This window comes from Galleria mellonella, unplaced genomic scaffold (genome assembly GCF_026898425.1).
Source record: "Galleria mellonella isolate WM207_F2 unplaced genomic scaffold, CSIRO_AGI_GalMel_v1 utg113, whole genome shotgun sequence".
Lineage (NCBI taxonomy): Eukaryota > Metazoa > Arthropoda > Insecta > Lepidoptera > Pyralidae > Galleria > Galleria mellonella.
The window spans coordinates 1,026,071-1,054,069 of record NW_026441975.1 but is presented as its reverse complement, the minus strand read 5'-3'; the positions used below and the strand labels follow the sequence as shown (position 1 = coordinate 1,054,069).

At 33.5% G+C, this 27,999-nt stretch overlaps 1 protein-coding gene across 1 annotated transcript; it reads right to left on the bottom strand.

The window, feature by feature from the left end:
* Nucleotides 1-4: 4 nt before the first annotated feature.
* LOC113513041 (uncharacterized) lies at nucleotides 5-27,999 on the bottom strand. The gene is made up of 21 exons (XM_052892853.1): nucleotides 27,819-27,999; nucleotides 26,849-27,018; nucleotides 22,483-22,643; nucleotides 19,185-19,338; nucleotides 17,549-17,716; nucleotides 15,725-15,782; nucleotides 15,218-15,441; nucleotides 13,553-13,655; nucleotides 10,495-10,622; nucleotides 9,721-10,008; nucleotides 9,211-9,366; nucleotides 8,129-8,251; nucleotides 7,189-7,464; nucleotides 6,523-6,743; nucleotides 5,671-5,854; nucleotides 4,674-4,869; nucleotides 3,412-3,993; nucleotides 2,617-2,798; nucleotides 2,007-2,199; nucleotides 493-606; nucleotides 5-143 (listed from the first exon to the last, which is right to left on the bottom strand). Exons 1-21 carry the CDS (start codon nucleotides 27,862-27,864, stop codon nucleotides 73-75), a joined length of 3,798 nt encoding a protein of 1,265 aa, XP_052748813.1. The 5' UTR covers nucleotides 27,865-27,999; the 3' UTR covers nucleotides 5-72.

The window sequence follows — 27,999 nt, the reverse complement described above, 5'->3', positions numbered from 1 at the left end:
AATATCTAAATCGTTTTAAATTTATTTATTTTAGTTGTTATCTATATATATACAGTTTCGCCTAAAATTAATTTAGTACAATTTGTAGTATTCATAATTAGGTGAAATTGCTTTTAATATATTCTCCACGCTGTAGGGTACATCTGAAAACAAACAAACAAATAGTTCTGAAATAAATTATTAAAACTATAAAAGAAATTGGTTGCATACCAATTTAAAATGCTGCTTAACTATTATATATTAGCAAGATCAATTCTGCACAAATAACATCTTAATCATACTAGACGGCATTTAAATACTTTATTTTTTATTGGTGTTTTCTTTTACGTGAGAATGAGTGGAAAATTTAATTTAATGCTGTTTTTAGGTGTCAAATAACATTTTACAGCAAAGATTTAAATTTAAAAGATTTAAATATTAATTAAAAATAGACGCATTTTTAGAATAAAATCCAGCAATGACACTGAAATCAATGTATAAAAACATACGTACCGACTGAAAGCCATTCAGTGTCCTTATATCCGAATTCTTTTCTCGCATCCAAAATGGCGTCGTGTAACGCAAATGTTACTCCTACCGCTAAAGTTAAGGCAGGTTCGCCAGTCGCTAGAAGTAGAAACACAAAAGCGATATCTACATAAAAAAAAACCTAAAAAATAGATTGATGATTGAAAACACATTTACCTTATGTCATGAGAATACCTAGTACTCAGTAGAGAGATACCTAATATCTCTTGGATGGAAAGAAGGAATGTCTTTTTTCATGATATGTTTAAGTTAGATTGAAGCATTTTTTAATAGTAGGTAATTTTTCAATGATTCTACTACCTATATCCGCTGTCACAAAATGTAATTTCAATTGAGAAGAATGAACAAAATCTATGCTGTACCTTAATAAAGTTGAACTTGAATTCCATTCAAACCAAACATTACTTAGAATTTATAATCATTATCGTATCAGTCGTTAACTCTCTACGGCTGAATATAGGGCTCCCCCATAATCCGCTATGATTATTAGGTTTTACTGGTGATTGCCTTGCCTGGCAGGCGGATTGGCAACCGCAGTAAAGCTTTTCTAATGTTTTAAGAGGGACACTGCTGTCCATCCCATGAGCATTAAGTTCCCTTAGTTGTTTCTTACGACACCCATGGGAAAAGAAAAGTGTGGCCAATTCTATGCCAGGTACGAACGGCAAGAAGTTATAGTACTTAGAAGGATGTCATAGACAATGTTAATACCTACTTTTTCCATAAAGGAAAAATAGCAAGTCTCGGTTGCGTAAATCCCGTTACTAATTCTTTTTCCTCGCGGGACTTTCCAAAAATTTATTCTCACGTAGTAGTGGGCTAGAAGGTATCGCGTTTAACCAGGTGTGTTATTATTTAGTATTTCGCTTATGTAATACTTGTACTTAGGATTCAACATTTCAGACTTTAATTGTCCACTGCTGAACAAAAGCACTTTAAGGAGCTTTCGTTCAGCACTGGACATTCCTCATAAGTGAAGTTTTGCCAGTAGTTATCACGCTTGGCAAGCGGGTTAGCAACAGCTATTAGGCTTTTAGAGACGTTTTAAGAGGGACGCTTTTTTATAATACAGGGGGCACCCGAGCATGCGGCTCACCTGATGGTAAGTGATTACCGCCGCCCATGATCAAAGGCATTGCAGGTGTGCTGCCGGCCTTTTAAAAAGGAATATGCTCTTTTGGTATATATTTAGGGTTATGATGTCGTATCGGTTCGGAAATACTGCTGCTGGAAGTTGATTCCAAAGAGTACATACATATGCTACATATACGAAGTGGCCATATTGTACTGAATTCAACTTACATAAAAAAAAGCTTGCCTTCCCTAGTCATATTAGAAAAAAACATACGCTGTTGGATCCAAGACATGGAGGATATATAGTATATATTGTATACTCAGGTAGAGTCCAAACTGTTAATTAGTTGATTAATCCCACACATTGCTCAATAAACAGCCATCATAATAGTAAAAAAAGTTACCTTTAGATCTAAGTACTCCAGCGGGATTCGGCGCGTTTGGCTGTAACGTGATCCTAAAATCAACAGGAATGTCCTTTGCTCCTGGAGGATGGTAAGTCCACGTACGGTCTGTTAGAAGTCTACCGGTTTTCTGATCATATACCAATTGCTCAGTGGTCCACAGACCGAGACCCATTATAAATGCGCCCTCGATCTAAAACATAAAATAATAAAATGAATATTCTCACGACTATAATCCCTAATATGATAGAGGCACTTGTCGTTATCTGTCATGGAGGGGGGAGGGGAGGGATTGTTAGTAATGCTGACTAGCAGTCTCATTGCTAGCGATATACTCTGTCAGGTCGATCTCCAGCCTGGAAACCATTGTGCTGAATTCCGATGGGCCGTCCGACCTGCTTCATTCTCACGTATCATTCCTCGCCCGTGTACGAGTATACCGATAACGCAAGTGGGGTAACCCTTCCATTATCATACATTGAAAAAATTTAACTGTTTGTACTGTTTATATATATTTTAGAGAAAACTAATGGGAGTGTTTATTTATTTGTCTTATAAATTGTTGTTTTTGAGTATGTATTATATATAAGTAATCCACATTGATACTTGCCTGTCCCACATCGATATCTGGGCTGAGACTAATACCAGCATCCTCTAACAAGTCGACCCGTTTCACGACATGGGTGCCGGTGAGCACGTCCAGTTCCACTTCAATTGCACACACGCCATAAACATCGTAGCATTGCAGCGAGTCTAGCGGTGAGGTCATGTAGCTCGCTTGTAAGTTTATACCTAACAGTGTAAAGCTGGTAAGTAGTATGAGTCACTATTTACATAATATAATAATATAAAAGAGCAAGTACTATTAGCGCGATAAAGACCAGTGACGAATCACTCGAAGCTTCGTTCGGGAAATCTGTTATATGTAGGTAAATATTCCTAAATCGGTTTGCAGGAAATGATTCAAAAAAATTAATACTAAGAAGTTCTCTGTAATATCCACGAAGGACAAAGTCACTGAAAAGTTTACCTAAGAATTGGAATGATAAAAAATGGATGGCTCGGCCGAAATCTAAACATCCCCTAAATATTGTGATACCTGTAGTTCCATACATCTAATACCTATTTTTTTACTTCATTATATATAATAATCACCTATAAACTTTACATTCTTGAAACATTTATTAAATCTAATAATGAAATTTGATTACAGAGATACGATGACTATCAAGGTAGCAAGATGACATCTGCGACTCAAATAAGGCGTCAGTTTTAAACCATTTTAATGTCGACGTCAATATGACATATAATTGCTACCTGTGTATATACTTATGTAGTTTTAATTCATGCGATCAAAGCTAATTCAGTTAGTTTAGTAATAAAATTCTTAATTTCATAAACATACCTTTCTCAAAAGCCTTTTTCACGGTCTCCTCCCAAGGTTCATTAGTGTTCTCTTTAATATCTTCGAATCTGTTCAAAAGTTCCTTACAAGCCCTCAGGGTAGCGTATGCAACGCAATCACTGGTTATACTTCCATTACTGCACATGGCATTAGGCGAGACAAAACTGTTACTTCCAATAACTGATACTTTTTCCAGTGGTATTTTCAACGTGTAAGCGCAAACTTGTGCAATTTTGGTGTTTATTCCCTGTCCCATCTCTATACCCCCTTGGGATATTGCTACAGTCCCATCACCATGGTACACAGAGACTGTTACTGGGAAGTTCCAGGAATACTCGATTGGAAATGACATTATTGATAATTTCAAACCCTTTTTCTTCCAGGCATTCTCACTGTTGTACGTTGCAATTTCTGTTTTCCGTGTGTCATAATTAGAACTATATTTGAGTGTTGCGATCATATCTTTTATGCCACTGTGTTTTTCAGCTATGTTGGCTATCCTCACATCTACAGGGTCTAGTTTAGTAGCGTACGCGATACGTTCCATCAGATGCTCATGAATTGCAATAGCTTCTGTAGTTCCTAAAGTTATAATGTGAAATATTATTATTAATTAATTATTTATATTCTTAAAAATAAAGCGAGAACGCAAGTATTGGGAGAGTGTAATTGTCTCAATACCTTGTATAGACAGATCTGATAAGAGGTATATATATTTTTTGAGAAAAGAATTAAGTAAGAATTTTCGGTGTAAGAGGTCTATGGCATTCCATTACCTTTATCTACTATGTAAAAGATAAGTTATGTAATAAATTAATTTGGAATTAACTTATTTTAATATTACAATAATTGCAAAATGTTTAAAAAATACAAGTTTATCAGAAATTACAAGATAATGAAGAATTAAAATAAATGTATCATGGTTAGTGTAGGTTGACTATCCTGCTCAAAACAAAGTATCTAGGTTCTAAAATGAAATTTCGCCTACATTAAAATTGTTGTTTTAAATAGTACCCTACATCAAAACCAAAAAGTTGGTTGATTAACAACTAAATACATCCAGACAACGGCGTTTCCTTTGAAATCATATACCTACATAAAGAAAATAAACACATTTGACTTGTTTTTTTGTTTTGTTAAAAGAATAGAGCAGCAGTAGGATTTTAAGCACAGTCAACGTCAACCTAAGTTTTGAGATAAAAAATACTAAATACATCATCAAATCATTAATTATAATACCATGTTAATAAGACAGAACTTACCGGGCGCTCTGCACCATGTGTTGCTCGCTTTGTCAGTGAGTACGCTGTAGCCGGTAATCGTCCATCGCGAGCTGTCGTACAAGTTGGCGAGCACGCTCGCGATCGCGCTGCCAGCCGTGTCGTTGTATGACCACCCGCAATCACTATAGTAGCTTACGTTCAAGTATTGGATGACACCACTGTTATTTACCCCTAACTGAAAGATTTAAGTGGTATGTATGGATCAGATAAAATCGGATACTCTTTAACACCTAGATTGTAAAAAATATCGCGATGTTTATTTAAATTATGTGTATAGTAGAATCAAAAATCCGTAGAACAAAAGATAGTAGGTATTAATTATTTCAGTAATGTCTGTTAAGTAAGAATGCATATTTTATTGTCAAAAGTTTCGTGTGCACGCATTCTAATGCGCACCTCGCAACTGATAGAACTCGGATTGTGACGGTGCTGTGAAGACCTACAGCTCGCGTTTACTGAGGCGCGCAGTCAGTTCGCACTCGCGTCACAGCCGCTCATAATAAGGGTCACGAATTGGTCTCGACACTAGTCAAGCTTTCTCGATCTAATTACACATAAATCAGTAATTACACCATTAAAATAGAAATGCATATCCTATAGTTTTCAGGAGTGGCGGTGAGTATCCGTGATATAATGTTGTCAGTTTTTAGTAAAAGTGTCGGTTTCATGATTGCTCCTTTCCATATGATAAGGCAAAGTTTGTTGTATCTTATAGTAAGTATAAAAAAACTGTCTAGACCTTAAACTATAATATAATACCTATATTGAGATTAAAAATAAATTTTTAAAGTAATGTTAAATAAACTACATCGAACAAGAATTAAGTCCATTGCTGATGATGTGAATGATGATGAAATAATTAATTATTCATCTACAGAAAATTTCACAGAAACAAAACGAAATAAATCGCTGCAGAGACCCCACCACCAACCTACTACTTTTTGAACCTCAACTACGAAGAATACCAGTAACTAACCTCGTATTCCACTAGGCACTCTTGTCTCTTCCCTATAGCGGCCATATTGGTATCTATCGGTAAGACGAGCGAAGCAGCGCGACCACATGCAGTTGCTGCTAGTGCTGCAGCACAGGCTATCAAACTTGACCGCGAAGCTTTGCCGCCATACGCGCCACCCACGCGGTTCACTATCACTTCCACTCTGAAATCACCGATCTCTTATAGTAATGTTGAGCAATAATCGTTTCGTATCGATCATTAATCAATAGTTCGATTGGAGACACACTAACGTAATAATTAAAAATAATCGATTATATTTTTTTATGCAACTTAGAACGGCAAACAAGCTGCGGCCTACCTGATGGAAAAAGGTAATCGTCGCCTATAGACATAAGCAGTACCATAGACATAACAAAGTATACTGTTTCGTCCATGATACCCCCCATGCGTTGCCATTCCTGAGGACTTAGGAATTATTCCTCTGTACCCTGTAAATTCACTACTACAGCCCACTCTATAATTGACTATAACATTATCTAATTTATTTAATGGTCGACGGATGGGCAGAAACGTCCTTCTTAAAAATAATTTAAACCATAACTGCCAAACCGCCTGCCAAGCATGGTAATTATTGGCAAACCCCCTAAAAGGGGGAGGCCTATATTCAGCAGTGGACAGTTAACGGTTTACCTTTGGGTAAGCACTAGACAATTCTGGGATGGGCACAGCTGCCCCGGCCCATTTTGTAATTACACGTATGTTTGAAGGGTACGAAGGGCCAATATGGTTATAAAATGAATTAACAAAGTGCGAAAACTTCATCTTTTAAAATCTTTAGAAATGACAAGACGTGAGTATTAAATAACTTACTTATTTTGCTGCACCGACAACATATTTGCCACTGCTACGTGAATTAAGTCCATCCATTGCGTGGCAGATCGCACTTCTACTCCATTCTCTGTTGGTATCACTGTACACGACTGAGTCTCCATCGTGTAGTGATATTGCGAAGGTATAGATAAAGCCCCTTTGATTACTTGCTTTATGTCCTGCCCACGGTCTGTAGCCTTCGTTGTTACCTCTTTGCGGATCTAAAATTTTATAATTATTTATATTACGCAGGTACTTTATTTCCTTAATTTAAAAAGATTGTATTTTAATAATTAAATCCATTCGTGTATTTGCCCCATGAAACTATCTTCTTTAGACTAGTGGCAAATAAATTTATTGATCATTGTTTGTAATGGATAAAGTTAAAAAATATTTAACAGATTTTAATCACAATTTCACCTGTAGGGAACTGCATTATCAGTTAGTAACACGGACTATGTTTTATTAAAAATAAAACATAGTAAATAGTAAATAATACTCCGGCTTTATGCGATAATCTTCATCATACAAAGCCGGAGTAGGTTGGTAATCATAAAAATTAAAAAATAATATTAAGTACTTTATCAACATGATGAGTACCTGTAAATGTATTTTACGTTCAATTAGTACAAAAATAGCAAGTAGATTCAAGTTTAAATTTCTTACCCTTTTATCTTTATCGGGGGCTGTCAAAGCATCTTGTATCGTCAGAACAGGCTTAGCTTTATTGTTCTTGTAGTAGACTTTCACTAATTTCGCAGCAGATACGGCTAAGTTATGGGAAATTGCAACTATTAGCCCAACAGGTTGTCCGTAATATAAGACCTTGTTGCTCGCTAAGATTTCTTCATCGACCTCTTGCCACGGTACATTTGTTGGTGTGAAAGTGTTCTTGCCTGGTATATCTTTTGCTGTTAAAAACGCAATAACGCCAGAGACTTTCTGTAAGACATTAAATTAATAAATACATAAAATTATTCTATCTTCATACCAAGTCCTTTGCGGAGCGGACAGAGAGAACAGGGTATTAAAGATCTCATCTCTTGCTTCCTGCAATTTTATAATTCGTCTTATGAATGTACGTGAGTTTCAGGCACTTTTGACTCCTCTCTTAGATAGAACTCAATCTATCTAATCATAATAGATTTGTCTAGGTCTTCCTCAGTACCAACATCCATTATTTTTATTAAAAAAAAAATTCTAATTGTAAAATTTGGTGAAGGTTTATTGTGATGTCTGAGATGTTTATTATCCATTGCTCAATCATTACTTACTATGTTTGGCATTTATGAACCCAAATATACACAAATATTTAATGTAAGGTTACCATTCTGTACATTTAAAATTCAACAAGAGCATAATACGAAACTGAGCCACCTTACCCCAATAAGTCTGAAGATTGGAATACAAAAAGTGGCCCTTGAAAATATAACTTGAACAATGTAGCAGCTAAAGTACAGTTTTGACTTTTGATAAAATTAGACTCAGATGTATTTTATTTTTTATTTTTACCTATTCAGTTTATTTATAAGATGCAACAAGTATTTATTGCATAAATAAACAAAGTAATAAAGTGAACATGGTAAATACGAGTACATAAACTTACCAAAGCCTCACTGGGGTCAAACCGGTCGATCTCAGCAACAGATACGTCGGATAGTACAAACGCCACGTGGACAGTACGAGGCCCGGGATTCACATCACACGAGTATCTGGCTTCACCTGAACACTGTCATACCATAATATTTTAGTCTATATGCGGTTACCATTTTTTATCATGTAGGCTTAGCTCGGTCGTAATTCTAATTTGCATTAAATGTACTATGTATTCATAATACTGCAACAGTTTCTTAGGCCGGATACACTTTAATGCCAGTCTCGGTTCATTCTCGGTCTGATCTTAGTCTGGTAAAGTATTATTGTACAAGAAACAATGTGTGTATTCATACTACAGTCCAGTCCCGTTCTGTTCCAGTCATGTTCTATTTACTAGAACGAGATCGAATCGAAAACGAATCGAGACCGGTGTTATAACATTAGACTTTGCATCTTTAAGATAAGTATATATAAACAAATGACATACTATTTCAAATTGACATAATATTTTCAAATAGGTAGGTGAATATAAACTTTACAAAGATGTTTGTTATTCAATCATTCTATAATAATGCTTTATATTATTTTATCATTGCTTTCAATTCTTCGTCAAAGACAAAATAATTAAGATCGAACTTCACTGGACAAGTTCGTTTGATCAATGAATTATATTTCAAAAATTACATACATTTTTTATGTAACTTAAAATGGCAAACAAGCTGATCTCCCATACGTTGCCATTCCTGAGGACTCAGGGGTTTTTCCTCTGTACCCTTTAAATTCATTGCCATATCCCCACCCTTCAAATCGAAACACAGCCATGCAAACGCAACTGTTTGTCGGTAGAAACACGAATGGGACAGAAGTGCCCAAGCAAACGACTTTTGTGTAAAGTCTCTCCCTAGTTACATAATTATAACAAGCTTATATATAACACAGATTTAACATAAACTATTATTACTTAGTTTTAGCGTATATTTGATGAATTGTTGGTAGCTATCTATTGCATTACATTTGCTTACATTCTTATTTATATACGTTTTAAATAGAAGATAAAGAACAAAGATTTTTTTAACTGAAATAAACTATTACCTGTGATAAGGCTTCCAGTTTGGGTACTGGCTTATTCAATGGCCAAATTGACTTGTCAGTGTCAAAAGTTTGTGTGCCTTTTGACAATTCACGTTCTAGTTCCGTGCCGCCGGATTTGTAGCGAGGGTTCACGTTTGGACATAGAGACAGCAAGGCCTAAGGGTTGTAAAGGGGAAATAATTATTTTACTATTATTATGGTAATCATCATATCAACCTTTAACTGTCTTCTACAGAACATAAGCCTCCCCTTGGAGGGATTTTGCCAGTAGTTGCCATGCTTAGCAGGCGGATTAGCAGCCACAGTTAAGGTTTAGAGATGTTTGACTCTTTCCGCTTTTTTTTGAAGAACCCTATGCTGTAGTCTCTTGGAAAAACAAAAACAGGGAGCTCATTCCATAACCTGATTGTTCGTGGGAAAAAATATCTCTGAAACCGCGCTGTATATGATCATCTAGGGTCTAATTTATGGGTTTTTATTTCTTTTATACTTATTAGTACAGCAACCTACCTTATAAAACAAAGCTAAAGCTATAGTCTTTCGGCACTGCGGTGAAGCCTCTGGCGGGTCTACATCTGGTGACAACTCTGTATTCAACACACTCAAAGCTTTCTGCAGTGTTTCTTCGTTGTACAGCTGTGAATCTTTCAGAGCTCTCTCCGTTTGGACAGCGTTCACGAAGGTGGGACTCATAGATCCGTAAACAATGTTCGTGGAGACAATTTTATTAGATGTATCCAGTTTGAAGAGAAACCCGGCGTTGACTATCGCATGGACGTTTTGCGCTCGGGCCATTATCTACCAAATAAATGAATTTTATTAATATGATAAATGTTTGATTAGTTATTAACACTACGGCTGTCATATTATCTATTTATTGATAGTTATTAGCGGGTTAAGATAATTTATTAATTAATATAGACATTCATTATTATTAATTCATGTCTATATTAGAGATCTATAAAAAATGTCCGTAGATGTCAATTTATAGTTAACAGTTAATTTTGTAAGATGATTTTTAAAATGTTGCACATTTTTGAACTTAGTAGGTACCAACTTAGATCCTGAATTAGTATAACAATTAAAATATATTAAAATTGTATTTTACTGAATTAGATGTATATTCTTCTTGTCTTGTCTTATATATATATATATATATATATATATATATATATATATATATATATATATATGTACCTTTAATTTAATAATGTATTTTTATATATAATGAACTTATTATATATTATAATATAACCTATATATTTAATTCATTATATACTTTACCTTATACGTTTTAATTAGACACGTAGTCGGGAGCGGTGGTAACTTCACTTCGGTAATTAATTTATTTGTGAGATCCGTTTTTAGAAACTCTTGGAAGTCAATACATTGTTTATCCAGCTTGTCATTCACTAAAAAGAAATTTATTAGTATTTATCCCATTACAATACGATAATAAAATATTGGCATTTGAATAATTCTAAACCGAGGGAAACGGAAAGGGTACGCGGTTATGTTTTTAACGAATGATGATGGAATATTGCGTTCGCCTATAATATGTAGTTAATGACTATAACGATGAGTTCAGATTAGTTGGAATATTATAGTGAATTCAAAAGGTCGGAAGAGTTTCTAGAAGAGACCACGTGAAGATCGACCTGACAGAGTACAATGTCTTCCTCTCCCGAAGTAGCAAATGTTTAATATATGCTGCATCGTGTATTCTTGATTTTTTTTTTATACAACTTAGAATGGCAAAACAAGCTGACGGCCCACCTGATGGAAAGTGGTAACCGTCGCCTATAGACATGAGCAGTACCATGGACATAACAGAGTATACTGTTTCGCCCATGATACCGCCCATGTGTTGCCATTCCTGAGGACTCAGGTATTATTCCTCTGTACCCAGTAAATTCACGCCATATCCCACTCTTTAAACCGAAACACAGCCATGCAAACACAGCTGCTTCACGGTTGAAACATGAATGGGACAGAGGTACCCAAGCAATCGACTTTTGTACAAAGTCGATGGGTTGTTATTAAATTTAGATTTATTACGGTATTAGGCACTATAAACTACATGCCGAATGTATAAAATATTTGGCCACCACCATATTATCTCTTTTATATCTATAGATTAGCATTGTTGCATAATTAAACCTTGTGCCCCATAAAAATCAATTTCAATTGTAGCAAAACCCGATATATTTTGATCTAGAAAATAATCTATTGAACACGCTTTGATAAAATTTCTATGGGACCAGTTTGTAAGTATAATCTTTTAGATAAAAATAATTTTCCAAATTGGTTTAGAACTGACGGATTTTTATGTTTGTTACCTCGGTAAAAAAAAAATAGATTTGAGGAATAATACCTGAGTCCTCAGGAATGGCAACGCATGGGGGGTATCATGAACGAAATAGTATATTCTGTTATGTCCATGGTACTGCTCATGTCTATAGGCGACGGTTATCACTTTCCATCAGGTGGGCCGTCAGCTTGTTTGCCATTCTAAGTTATATAAAAAAAAATACATTCAAAATGAGCACCTTCTTCTTTTTGGAGTCAGTTGAAAAAGACAATCTCATAGAATTTTACAACTTATGCTTTCAAAGTCAAAGATTAAATATAATCAGGTTATTTAAAGGCATAATATTTCATAAAACTGACAAATCTCATTTATAACCACAACCAAAGATGAATAATACATTTTATATACGCTACAATTGACAACCACACAAGACACGCTAAGAATAACAAATAGTATGTCATATGCATTGTATTGCATCATAATGCATGAGTAGGTAGTATATTAATGAAACTATAACGCTGTCTGCACTATTGATATGTACTAGCAAAAGAAGCGGGTGCCTGTAAGAGATGATTAGTGAGGATGTGGTCAGGTCATTTAACCCATAGTGGCAGGGGGGAAAGGGATTGTTAGTAATGGAGACTGAGAATTCCATTGCTAGCAATATACCCAACCAGGTTGACCGCCTCGCGGTTCTCCCTGGAAACTGTCATGGTTATTTTTTTTTTTTTTTGATGGGTGAAAATGATATGGTATCCCCACCTGCGCTAACGGGATACGCTAGCGGAGCACCAGTGAAGGGTGATAGATGAGAATGAAAATAGGCCCGTTAGCCCATCATGATGAATTCATCAGTTAACCATGATAGTTTCCAGGGGGAACCGCGAGGAGGTCGACCTGGTTGGGTATATTGCTAGCAATGGGATTCTCAGTCTCCATTACTAACAATTCCTTTCCCCCCAACTGTCATGGTTAATTCCTAATGAATTCATCATGATGGGCTAATTGGCCTGTTTTCATTCTCATCTATCACCCTTCACTGGTGCTCCGCCAGCGTATACCGTTAGCGCAGGCGGAGTTACCATACCATTTTCATCCATCAAAAAATCCACAGTAGCAGCGGGGAAGGGATTGTTAGTTAGCAATTTCAACAAGAATTAACCACGATGGTTTCCAGGAGGGACCGCATTACGATTTTTTTTTTATACCACTGAGGTGGCAAACAAGCATACGGCCCACCTGATGGTAAGTGGTTACCGTAGCCTATGAACACCTGCAATACCAGAGGTATTACGCGTGCGTTGCCAACCCTGAAGAAACCTCTTTACCCTCCTTTTGAAGAACCCCATGCTGTAGTCTCTTGGGAAAACCTCGGCAGGGAGCTCATTCCACAACCTGAGTGTTCGTAGGAGGAAACATCTCTGAAACCGCGTAGTACGCGACCATTGAGGCTGTAGGACATGAGGATGAACTCCCTGTCGATGGCGAGCCGTACGATGGTAGAAAGTGGCTGTGGGCATCATATTGAACAATTCCTCTGAGCAAAATCCATTGTACAGGCGGTAGAACACGCAGAGTGAAGCAAAATCTCTCCTAAGACTTAAAGATTCGATACCGCTTGTGAGCCTGGGATCATCGACAATTCTCATAGCTCGTCGTTGCAACGAGTCGAAAGGTTCAAGCTGGTATTTAGGTGCTCCGGCCCATAAGTGACAGCAATACTCGATGTGGGGCCGGATTTGCGATTTGTACAGAATTAATCGCTGATCCAGCGTGAAGTAATGCTTCGCTCTATTGAGCACACCGAGTTTTTTGGATGCCAGCTTCACCTTATCTTCGAGGTTTATTATATATTAAGGTATATTAAGAAGAATATTAATTTTTCTTAAATAATTTTCATATATAGACATGATCTAGTTATGATTTTTTTATATTAGTAAAATTCGCCTTACACGAAATAAGTTCTATAGAAAGAAAAGGAAAAGGAATGATTTTTTATATACCTAATAATAAAATAGAGAAGTAACGCACCTATAGTGATAGCAGCTTCAACAGTTGCAAAAATAAGAAACAAGTCCGAGGGAAAGTTATTGTGTTTATTCTTCAAAGATAGATTGCCGGCGATAGTCCCTATCTGAAAAGAAATTATTGATAACTAAATTATTTGAATTAAAAAAAAGAAAAAAGTTATCTGAAAAAATCAGAAGAAGTCCTCTAAGTTGAATATTTAAACACGATATAAAAAAAAAAAAACATTACGAGTCGTTTAGCAATGTTTAATATAAGGAGCTATTTTCACATGAGTAGTGTTAATCCTCGTATGTAATTAGTGGTTTCATTACTAAGCTATAAATCATAAATAATTAAGTAAAGTAGTAAAGGTAGGTAAGTTTGTAATCGGTATATTTTATTGTATAATAATAAGATAAAGAATACTATCAAAATACATGTATGAAATTTTATGTAAATGTTTATTTATAAAGTTTTATGAATGATGTACGAGTACATTTAAAATGACGATTTCAAAATGCTTGCAAAATAAAACTATTGGATTAATATTGGTTTTGTTTTGTGTTTATTTGTCCGTGTACATTTTGTTTAGATTAAAACCGCTACGAAACATAGGCTGAATATTTGTTTCGCATTGTAGGTATAATAGGTAGCATTTAGTTCATTTTTAAATTAGGCGTTGTTGATGCATATTTTAAATACAATATCGGGACTTAACGCGATGCGATTTTAAGTACATAGTAGGTATGTAGTAACAAGGTAAATATATACATGATTTTTATTGCTGACGTTTGACGTAGATTGAATCATGTCGTGATCACAACACTATTTAGATGCAATCGCGTCGCAGTAAATCCCGCTAGTGTATTTTCAGATTCAGAATCTTTACTTGAATTAAAATTATTTATTTAAAATATAAGTAGTATTGGTTATATACATACATACATACATTTGTTATATAGATACATAGTACATAACATTAATTCATCTACCTACTAAAGTAGCATGGGAAATATTGTTTTTGTACGTAGTCAGAAACAGCAAATTTTTTAATCCGTTCAGTACCTATTTCCATACACATGTAATTCCTGGATTGGCACAAATTTTTTTTTCTATAATATTTATTGACCTATAGTATTTAGATAGTATATTAGTAAATAAATCGAGTAAATGCTTCGAGGAAAACAGCCTAAAATTTTTTAAAATGCTGCGCTTTTAAAATTGCAATAATCTTATATTTAGTGTCTGTTATCACACAAAATCGTGGCCTCCTTTATTTATTCTTTACTATATTATCAATATTAAACTTTTGGACTTTTATAAACCTATAAGATAAGAGATTCTCAATAAAAATAAACAATGCGTCAGCCAGCCAATAGTAGGCTATTCGTTTTTATGAACAATTTGACATTTGACATGTTCTATTTCGATTACAACATGGTCTAATAAAACTTCGACTGTGTCTTATTACATTCTGAAGTGCAACACATGAGCGGTACATATCAATGTAAAAAAAAAAAACAGATGTCGCAATGTAATCTGTGATATCCGTTATTGAAGTCTATAGATAACGGTTACGACCTCAGATTGATCGTAAATTTTTTTACAATTTCCAATTACAAAAAATATATATATAAAAATGAACATATTTTAGAAATATATAAAATGAAATAAAAAAATAATTACATTTCTCACAGGTATATGAGCAACGAGGCTCAGATGTTTGTAAAACTCGTTTAAGTAAGCGAAATCTTCGTTTTCGTTAGCCCATTTTTGGAATTCGTTCATAACTTCTGTGAGAGTCATACCAGCTCCTATCACCAAGTTGCCATCAGTCCAGGTACCCTTTATAGCTGCTATTGAAGATATGTCTATTAGGACGCGAGGCTCTGTTGTAATTGGATACACGCCTGAAATATAATATTTCTTTATGTAATCTATTTCAATAAAGACTAAAGTTAACATTTTACTTTTATTTTGCCTAAGAATTTTGTTTAAGTCATTAATAGTAGTAGTATGATAGTAGTTAAGTACGATACGTCATGCGGCGATCGGTAACTATAAATGATATATATGTATATACTATGTGTATATACATATATATATAAGTATATGTATGTACAAAAAAAATGCTATATCAGCATAATATGATACGTAAATACAAGGACGTGTCATTGATAACACACATCTAACCTTGACCAGTGTTTCCAGCAACGAATCGATAGCTATCCACGCCTTCTTTTGAAAGTATCTGAAAAATAAATAGTATCGTCACATATGCATATCTAAGAATTTTGAACAAGTACTTACTATTGAGGAGATTTCAAAAAAAAAAAAAAAAGAAAATTCTGTTTACTCTTTTTTTACATTTTTACTAGGAAACTTGTTTTTACCTGTACTTTGTTACCGTAACCGGATCATTTCGATTGATCCGTCTCATATGTTACGTGTAGATAAATCAAATATCATGACGATTGGCTGAGCTGGTAAAACGCTAAGAGTAACAAATAAACTCACTTTTACATTTATAATATTAATAAGGACGTAAAAGTGGGTTTTTATTTATTTATTACCGCTGTATATCTTGTTGCACTAATAGCCTAACCGATCGTTTAATATAGGTACATGTACTGTATAAGAAAGAGAAGGATATAGGCTACTATTTATTCTGAGCGATGTAAAAAAATTACGATAACGCGGACTAAATCACGGATGGAAGTTACTAAGTAATAACATCCACAGTATGGAAAAAGACATTGTTAATAATGCGGACTACCAGTCCCAATGCTGGCAATAACCCTGTCAGGTCGATCATCGTGCTAAATTCCAGGTGTATTCATCACGATGGGCTAACTGGCCTGCATTTTCATTCTCTTCTATCATTGGTGCCCCGCCAGCGTATACCGTTAGTGCAGGCGGGGTTACCATTCCATTATCAATTATTAAAAAAAAACAACCACTGTATAATTCTCACACTCTCTGACTCTTATAAGTATCCATGCGTATAGGCGACGATTACTTACTGTTATTGTTGAGATGGAATGCCTGCTTGTTTAATTCAAGTGCTTTCAAGTTTAAGTAAAAACTTATTGAGAGGTAAGTATACAAGTGAGCGGTTTGAATGAGTGATTCGGGTTGATTTAGATTCTATTCCATAACCAATTAACATTCCAGTATTGTTCATTAGTTATTTCTCACGTAATAAGAATATTATTTTGTCAATACTACACTGGCCAGATGTTTTGAAATGGGCTTTTATAGTATTACTTCTTTTTTACTAGTGCCTTTTGCATTATGGGAATTAAAAGGAAAGATAATAGGTTATATTACTTTTGTGTCACCACACAGAGTAGGCACTTTGTAGTTTTCCAAAAAAACTATGTCAATTACTTCATCACTACAAGCTTCATTATTTATAAGAGATATTAGGCAATTTTATACAGGAAAGTTTAAATATTCCGGAAACTACAATAAAAGATCATACATTCGTATAACTCATTATTTCTATAAATAAATACTTGACTCGACTGTATTATTTCAATAAGACTAAACAATATTTGTGTAGGTATGGATATAAATATAGACATTTAAATATAAGCACAGCAGCATTTATACTGAATAAGTTTTGAGCAAATAAATTTATCTAGAACAAATAAAAAAATAAATAAAAAAAAAAAACACTATTTTGTATCTGTGTATATTATTAGCGTGTATTATTATCATTATCATATTAGCCATTAACTATCCAATGCTTGACGTATTACCTGCCTTAGCGTGTATAATAAAGTATAAAAATAAAATAAATAAAAGTTATATAATTTTAAGTTGTAATTACACGCAAAAATTATTGCACTAAATTGAACGTAGTTTTCACAACATTGTTCTTGAAGATTTAACTTAAAATCTTGTATGTTTTATCTCTATTTAGAAATAGTCTTATTGACTTTCTTACTTTTGAAATCCACTTGTACGATGTAGCGGGCAAAAAACTAGTACATGTCATATTATAATAGGTACCTTGAATACATCTTTGATTGTAAACGCTTTATACCAGCGGCTACCATCACCGCCCACGGCCAACAATGTGTCTGACTTCTTGTTTATTATGCACCACTCCTCGTCGAGGGCGCTACATCTGCGTTCGCAGGTATTTCTACAACCCAATTTGTGTAAATCTTCCAGATCCTATAAAACATTTAAATTAATTTACAATAATTTTTTTTTAGACTTATATATCGACATATTATATTTCTTTATATAGCTAATAACCCTGCTACTATATTTTTTACTGTAACTTAGAATATAAAACAAACTGACAGCCAACTATGGTAAGCGTCGCCTATAGATATGAACAGCATCGCGGATATCATATACTGTGTTGCTCATAATACCCTACATGCGATTCACTAGAGCGAAGGCTGCGGAAAACAGCTAGTTCACATTAAAAAAGAAGAGGTGAGAACTTCTTCCTATTCGTCTATATTATACGCGTACAATGTTCATTGGCGTATTTAAGACTATATTCCAGGAAGGGCCAAAATCTAAACCTAAGTTTTCAGTGACGGTTTAATAAAAATATTACTGTAAAAAAAATGTTTTGGTATTAGATTAGAGTATATACAAAGTTCTCTCACATTTTATATCACGTGTTGCCTCGCGAGGCGAGACGCAGTGACGTAAAGCGTCAAATGCCCCCTGAAGACTACCGGATGAAGGCGAAACAATTGTCGGAAATAACGAAACACACTGACTAAAACTAGTTCATTAATTTCCCGTGAATTATGTATAGAGACATCGAATAAAAGATTAACATAAGTTTTAAAAATAATAATACTTTAAAAATTTACAGGTAACAATGACGTTTGCATACTTCGTTATGAACGCTCTTAACTCTATTAATTACTAATTATTTTTAATTAATACGTACTCAATATCTAAGGCTTGTATTAATAAATCAAATTTTAAGAGAAATCTTGATAAATTTAGGAAAATCATTATGTTGATTAATAAATATACTCAACTAAGGTAGACTAGGGTAGAAAGCAATAAGTCCGCTTTATACACATATTTCATATAAAAGAATAAATTAATAAACAAAATAAATAAATCTCCACGTTATTTAAAATCAGTATTTCAAGTGTTGATAAACTGGAACATAAAGCTATGCAACCACAAAAAGTATCAACACAATAAAGTATATTTATTCCTTGTATTATACAATTATTTATAATATTAGTCATACAACCAATGAATATCCAAATACTGACTTTGATAAGCAAAGAACCTGGCTACTTTATAGTGTAAAATTTTGAAATTCAACCAACTGATTACATAAATTTCATACAAACGTTTTTTTTGTTCGAAGTGACGCATCCCTAATTATGGCGGGAATCTGAGACTTTTTAAATATAACTGAAATCCTTCGTGCGAACAAAGGACTTCCTTCTATTCTTCCATAAAATTTGATAAACACACAAAATGTAAAATTATTCAGTCAATCATTCGCTGTTAAGTGAATCACTGTTCGACTCTATTAGTTAAAACTGCAACTAAAACGATTACTACAAGACTTGAACTACTACAAGTATTGAACTTCTATTCACTTGTTGCGATTTATTAATACGGACCTAAGTATGCTTAAATAAGTACCTACCTGTACTTTATTTTTTAACTCTGGCTCTAAATCACTGGCAAAACTTTTAAAAGCATCCAGTATCGATCGATAGCCAGTGCATCGACACATGTTACTGCCGAAAGAGTCCTCGATTTGCCTCATGCTCAGCTTCTCGTTAGATCTTTTGTCTATGCTGGTAAATAATATAAAAACAGTATTCATAAGTTTTTTTTTTTTTACAACGAAGGTGGCAAACATGTGCATAGTCTGTCTGATGGTAAATAGTAATGTTACGTGTCCGATTTTTTTTCTTTTTTATGCAACTCAGAATGACAAACAAGCTGACGGTTCGCCTGATGGAAAGTAGTAAACGACGACTATAGATATGAACAGTATGTATGCAGTAGTAGTACCATGGACGCGCTTTGTTGTATGTGGAAAAAAATTAATACATTCTTTTTGAAAAACCCCATATTGTAGGGGAAATCTTGGCAGGAAGCACATTCCACAGCCTGAATATCGCGGAAGAAATCTTCTTTGAAACTGCACCGTACGCGACCATGTAGGTTCTAGCGTATGACAATGAATGCCCTGTCGATGGCAAAAGGTGGCTGTGGGCAATTTAATAAAGTAGAGTCTGTATTGGTCTTAGGAGGGTTTTATCAATCAGCGTCCGGTGGCGACGAGATACAAAAAGGGTATCTGAGTAATGTAATGAGATATAAGAGAGGCACTAGTGTAATAGGTAGGTATCAAATTCAACTTTGAACCGAACGACGAGAATTGCTGTTGCGCCAGGTACACTAAGACTATCCTTATACAAGGCCTTGTCTTCGCCTATGGTTTATTATGCGTGTTTATTTTTGGATTTCTTGACTTATAAGGCGTTACAGGATGCTATGTGCGACATAATAGATAGAATTATAATCATAAAGGAAACGGCTACCACTTCCTATGACTGTGTCATTCTAAACCCTATCAGTTTCTTTGCAATTGCCATATATAAGAGGTATTTTGGAAAATTGGCTAGTTGTATGTTTTTTTTTGTTGGGTGAAAATGGTATGGTAACCCCTGCGCAAACGGTATACGCTTACGGAACACCATTGAAGGGTGATAGATGAGAATGAAAACAGGCGAGTTAGCCCATAAATGATGAATTCATCAAGAATTAATCATGATATTTTCCAGGGAGAACCGCGAGGAGGTCGACCTGGTTGGGTATATTGCTAGTAATAGGATTCTCAGTCTCCATTATTAACAATCCCTTTCCCCCCGCTAGTTGTATGTTTGTGTATCATTTTGTCGATGTTATATTATGAATTAAAATTGTTTAATAAATATGTTTGTAATTTGTACTTATGATATACATGCAATGAATAAATTCCAGTATTTTATTGAGTCAAGGGCTATATAATTATATAAAATCAACAGTACAATTAACAATTAATTTCTGATTATCGACTATATCGAAGTATCGATTACAAAATAAATTTATTACATTATTTATGGCCTCAATAGAACTAATAATTAATAATACTTAAGTACGCTATAATTATTAGATATTAAAATGCCGTGTGGTCCCGGCATATATTAGGCCACCCCTTTATTTTCCGTGAGTATCGTAAGAGCCGACTAAGGGAGGGCGAGGGATGAGCAGTAACGTCCTTCTCAAAGCATCACTAAAGCCTAAAGGTGATTGCCAATCCGCCTGCCAAGCGTGGCGACTACTTGCAAAACTCCCCAAGGGGGAGGCTTATGTTCAGCAGTAGACAGTTAAAGTAAACCTATAATGATGATGATGATAACATGCGCTAACGTTACACCAGTTATAGATGACTTTTTGTTAGCCAATCATGATGAATTCATCAAATTGACCATGAATTTAATGGAACGCTGAGAAGGTCGACCTGGTTGGGTATATTTCATGCTGGCGGAATACCAGTGAAAAATAGTATAGGTCAGTTAGCCCATTCAACGAATTCATAATAGATTTCAAGGAGACCATCCAAAAGGATAATCCAGATAAGAAAAACGGCATATTGACGAAAAGTTACATTATTTTTTATAATGTAACTACATAACTACTAACATAATTAATCGATATGTCTATTTATTAAAACTTAATATTACTGAGCTAATTATTTTTAATAATATTTCAACCGGTAACTGTCCACTGCGAGACTTAGGCTTTCCCAATAAGAGGAAGTGTGCCAATAGTTGTCTCGCTTGGCAGGCGAGTTGGTAACCGCCTTTGAGGATGTTTTAAGAGAGACGCTGCTACCTATTCCTCACCCTCCTTTAATCGCCTCTTACGACTCCCATTGGAAAGGAAGGGGTGGCCCATTCTCTGCTGGGGTACACACAGCGATTACTAAGTATAATGCATATTATATATATATGTATGTAAATTTACACTTGTTAGTATATTATACATTCCATGAATCCGGTTTGCGTGTCATTGTGACCTTCATTATCCACCTCAAAGGAAATACATCATTGGAGACGCAATTTTAGAGGCACCAATACTTAAGCATACGTAACGACACGACACGCTTAGTTGCACTTATCAAATGAATATTAGTATATTATAAAGAACTATGCGGTTACTTTTAAAACGTATACATTTTTTTATCTTATATCTAAACAACAATCTCCTACAGACAAACCTTTGGGTTTCTTTAGGTATAATTTGGCCTCAATTTGGAGATTGATGTACAGATAAGTCAACCTATTTCTTTATCCAATTGTTGTACGTATTTGTAGATAATACATTGAAATGATTTATCTAAATTCACGTTCATGACATAAAATTTATGTACCTTTAGAAATGTTTTTTATCTATAGCCTAGTTTATTAAGAAAAACGAAATTAAATTATTTCAGGTTTGAGTATGGATTTGAAAAATTTTAGGTTTTAGTTTCAGTAAAGTAAGAGGTATATTCAAGAAAGCTAAGTAAAAAGTATATCTAATATAATTGAAGGGAGGCATTACTATATTTCACAAGGCCCCAAGAAGAAGCTTGTAAATAAACCTATTTACCTATATCGATACTGAGACTAGTAATCTATAAAAGCATTTATCAATTGCTAGAAATGAGATCTAGGTGTTCATAAACTAACACCTAATCTTTAACCGGTTTTCTATATTTGTTTTGTATATTTTTGCACTTGAATTCATATTACTGAGCGGAATGAAACTTGGAAATTAATTTAAATAAATTTAAAAATATATCTAATATTTTTGATGAATGATTAGCAAGAAAAGTAAATGTTCTTACTATACTACGTCTATTTTTTTATATGATTATATAATTTTGTGTTACAATGATAACTTACCTATACATATTCATAATCCACCCGGGTGTGCAATATCCACATTGGGTCCCATTAAAGGCAGCAAGTCGCGTCTGTATGGCATGGTAGCCATTCTTCTTATTGCCAATGCCCTCGATGGTAGTTATATCCCAGTTATGACAGGATAATATATGGACCAGGCACTAAAAAGGAAATAGCATGAGAAATACATAACATCTTATATATTCGTACGTACGTAATCATATTGCTACTTCAAGTATGAGTTTTTTTAAAGTTGAAAATGGAATGGTTGTTCTATATGACAGGACAGGAAGAATGGTTTGTTTAAATGAAACACTAAATAACTGAGGAGCGTCCATATGTAATCTTTTTATTTTTAAAAGTGTTGCCATCTACAATTGCAATGTCCAGCTAAAGGAGATAGGGATGCCATATTTGCAACAATGGTAAATCCGCTTGTACCTATCGGTAAACGCTGGCCGAGTACCAGCGAAGGATAATAGGTTTTTTTTTTTATATGATGAAAGTGGCAAACAAGATACAATTAGTTTGATGGTAAACGGTTACTGCAGCCTATGGACATCTGCAACACTAAGGAAGTCACGTGCACGTTGCCGACACTGAAGAAACTTTAATATATCTTTTTTTAAAGAATCCCATACCGTAGTCTCTAGTAAAAATCTCATTTTTATGCAAGAGCAGGAAGCTTATTCCATTGCTTGCGTGTTCATGGGAGAAAATTTCTTTGAAACCTATAAGTTCGAGCGTGAAAAGTAAGGATCAAAACAGATCAGTTAGTTATCATGACGATATCACCAAAAATTAATCATGATGGTTTCTTAAGAAGTTTGAGAGGTTTCAGCGAGGTGTTCGGTCTATACGTATATCTATCTAGCATTTCCTTAGCTAGTAATACAACTATTATTACTAGCAATAGGGATGCATGGTCTCATTACTAACAATCCTCTCCTACCTTACAGTACTGGTTAAGAAATCCTCTTTGATAATAATCACAACGACTTCATCTCCTATAAATGTAAAATTCTATAATCGGTTACATTTGTTTTGAAATTTGAGCATTTAATAATTATTGGAATGATTTATTTATTTACTTTTTATAGCAACACTTAATAACAATAATAAACAGAGTATAGAATAATATATATATTACACTCATGAATACAATAATAGTATAATATTTCTATAAATTTTCGAAAGACTGTCAGAAGTTTCGATTATAAGCTACCTGTATCTCCTGACTCTCTGCAACCCATATGTGGTTGTTGCTTTATCGAATGAAATTTTTCTATATTACATTGAACCTAAGAACCTTTCTCCTCCATCGGTTTTTGATTCTTCGACCTTACTTACTTTTCGTTGCCTAAGGACTCCAATATTCCTTAGGACTTACTACGAAATGTTTAGCATTAATCAATGTACCTCAAGAAATAGCCACTAAAAACTACCTTTAATTTTTCAATATTTTTAGCGACATTATAGTTATTTGAAAAATTATATATAATGTAAATCTAATTAGAAGCTTTTATGTCGCTTTAGTTTCATTCAATTACCTATCATAGTTCCGCAGAAAAATAATTTTGAAGTTAGGGGTTATATTATTAGGATAATTGGCCAAAAATTATTTCCAACAATCAGCAATATATTAAAAATATTAATGTCAAAAAAGACGAAGATGCATATTTCATAGACCCTTTGATGTTAAAATTACATAACACATACCATTTAAAAATACTAAAATTCTTTTCAATTATCGTTCCTTTAGACTTTTATAGTAGGATTTATGACAAATGAAATGTTAAGCTTCATTTACTGCAACGATTTCGTTATGAACGAAAATATGAAATTCAGTCCAAAAATTAAGAATTTTTTTCATGGTAGAGTCCATGCTCATTTGATCTCGTAATATATAATTGTAATATGGTTCTGAATTAACAAAACATTTATATTGTTTTCATAATTACACCACATCCAGCACATATTGAGTACTAATCTACATAAAATTATTTTACCTCTAATTATGGAACATAATGAGTGATATCACGGATGTAACTAATTTTATGGCAAATTGGTATTTTGTGGTTCCAATTTAGGAAACTAATCATTTTAATTTGTGTGAATTGTATTATGTTATCTTTTAAAATATAATAAATATGTTATTTATACAATAATAAAAAAAAATTCTTAACATTATCCTAAATCATCAAATATGTATATGAGTACAACAATAGGGCTACAATATGAGTACATAATCTTCATTCAATTCATAAAGTTCTGCTGTTATGTTTTAATGGACTCATAATATTTCCTTGTGTGTGCTGTGTATATATTTATACGTGTATGTGTATGTATTATATATTATTTGTTATAATAAATAGTTTATTTGATATTGTTTGTATTTTATGCATGTAAATATTATAAATTCACTTGCGCCACCTATCCACTTCTATCTGTTCTCTTTTAACCAAAGATTGTCTGTAAGAGATTGCTCTTGCGATAAAATCGCCTCTTGTACCTTTATGTATATTTTTACGTATACTTTATTCCACTGTATTTCACGTGAATTTTCCAATTGTCATTGTATTTGTTTGTGCAATAAAGAGTTAAGTAAATAAGTAAAAAAGTCCAATTTACAATTTCAAACAGACAAATTGGAATGTGAATGGATGAATAAATAGATTACATTCCATAGACAAATAATATATAGGGATTTATTTGCGCACCTTACAAGTAGAATGGCAAACAAGCTGATGGTTTATAGGAAAGTGGTAATCGTCGCATATAGACATGAAAAGCACGATTAACATCTCAGAATCATCATCATATCATCCTTTAACTTCATCTTTGCCTATCATCCCTCACTCTGCCAATGTATACTGCATACGATAGCACGGGCGGCGTTATCATTCTATCTTCATTCCATCAATAATAATTAGACCACTTTTATTGAAATTAATTAAATGAGCTATACGAACATGCACTGTTTTAAAAATATTTTAATACTGTCTAGATACCTAGCACTTGTTATATTCATGACTCTTGAACTCGTTAAATGCGTGCTAAATAAATAATTCAATACCTAATTAAAATAATTGGATATACATTATTTTACTTATCACTATCCTTGATCATTCTGGTAATAATTGTGTAGGTGTGTTATTTCGTGTGTATAATGACGGATTAAGTAACAACAAATAATAATAAATGCTCGTGTGTGTGTATGTGTATGTCAATCGTTTTTTTTTTTAATTATTATGATTTTATTTGGGATATTGTTGTAGCAAAACAAGTTATTTTAAGTTAAAAACTAAACTATTAATAAAATTATTTCCTAAATCAGTTTATAATATTGGCGAAGTTATGAGATAACAAATATTAAAATTTTTATCAAGCTGTGTAACTTATCCTTTTTTGAAGTCAGTTCAAATTTTCAACCCACTTGAAACTATCCTTAACACTAGAATCCTAGTGATCAATTTTTTAATAAATTAATACGAATTGTATAGAACAGTAAACAGTGAGCAAAGTTATAAATATAGAGGTCATTTATAAAGGGAGGGGAGATGGATGTTAATAATTGGGCCTTGCGGTCCCATAACTAATAATAAGGAAGGAGCGTCGGCTCATGTACCGCCGGTGTATGATTCCCGCTGCCATGAACTCTCAACACTTTGGTAATTAAAGTATTTTGTCTCTTTCTTTTACGGTAAAATTTCAATTTCAAAGAAAGTGATAAAATACTCTAATAGTTAAAATAGATTTGTAGATGAGATTTGTGATTGAGAGATTTTAGGTTTTATAATTTAGCCCAGCGATTTCTAAAGTGTGTTCTGTAAAAAAGTCACTAAGGTTTCGCGAAATTATTTATACAGTGAAACAATTTCATTCTTCACATTAAAAATTAAAAGAAACTATAAAGTGTTATACATTTAAAATAAAAGGTAAATAAAAGCTTTTGTCTTTATTTAAATTACAGTGTTTTTGATTTGTAATCGTTTGGGGTTCCATAAGAAAAAATATTTGGTGGACGTTTCGTTATCTTAAAAGTTTAGGAACTCTTATTTAGTCCATAAACATAATATTACGTACATATAATGCTTTATAATCTAAAATTTTGGTATTTAGGAGCTAAACTAAGGTGTTGCAAACTTCTTCATTTTTTTATGTGTTTTATTTTTCTATTTTTTTTTATACTTATTGGATTTCTATACATATGTATTTTCTTTATTTTTTTTTTATCAATTGTTTCATTATATTGGTACGAATCCATTACTATACACTATACTTACATAAAATCTATGCTATCGACCGCAAGAGTAAAAAGGAATTATGATGAACAAAATTTTAAAGTAAAGAAATAGATACTTACAGAATTAACTGAGAAAACATGCGTTTCTTTTGTATCTGGGTGGGTCTGAGACACGGCAACAATGCAAGCTCCACAGCCACCCTCCCGACACATCACCTTGGTCCCGTACAGGTTCAAGTAATTCCGAAGGTAATCATTTAGGGATGTTCTCGGACTCACATCTGAACCAGCTAAAATAAGAAGAGAAATATGTGGTGACCACAAACTGGCCATCTCTTTTATATTACTTTTTATTTTGTACTCTATCTTTCACTCTTAAATACCTTAAAAAACAGTTTTAACGAGATTCAATATATTGTAATTCTATTATTGGTAGGTTGAGAACTTCCTTCTTTTAGAAATTGCTTAGAAAGAATCTTTACATATGAAAAATAATAACGAAGTCATATATTTAAGTTTATTAGTATATAATTTTAGTTTTGTGTTGAACGTGGTATAATTTTTCTGTTCGTATGTTCGCCAGTGTCTACTTGTGTTTGACATAAAAATAGTTGTAATTATTATGACAAACTTTTCACAGTAATATAAATATGGCTCATTACAACGGCATACAATTTCAAAAAACTAACTTAAGATATACTGATTGAATAGGGTAAAAATAGCCTATATTCTTCTCTATTCTAAATACTATTTGCATACAAAATTTCATGACTATTGGTCGAGTTATTAAGGTGCCAAAAGTAAAGATGATTAGTAAGTATTTTATATTTATTACAAAAGTAAAGATTTGCGTATTAAAAAAATTGGCTGAAGTTCTGCTTATGTTATTACAAGTAAATAATTTAAGCAGTTTCGTATGTGTAAAATTCCAAAGGAATTATCAATCAGTGCATACTCTTAGAAGCGGTTATTAAAATCGGTTCAGAATTGTCGATATAATCCCGTAAGCCAAAATACATACGGTATGAGAGCTAGATTCTTTTGGAATTCGCTCCAAAATTATAAAATAATCAGTCAATGTGCTACTTACATAATGAATAATGTTCTCCATTAACTGTGAAATATATCTTATCCATTGTTAAACACTACACTTTTCATAGATCGATAATACTTTAATAAAATAAAAATCTGTGTAAAATCTTCGACACTGAGATAACGTGTATTGGCCACAGATTCCACTTTGTCAATGGTCAACTGAAGCACACACTAAT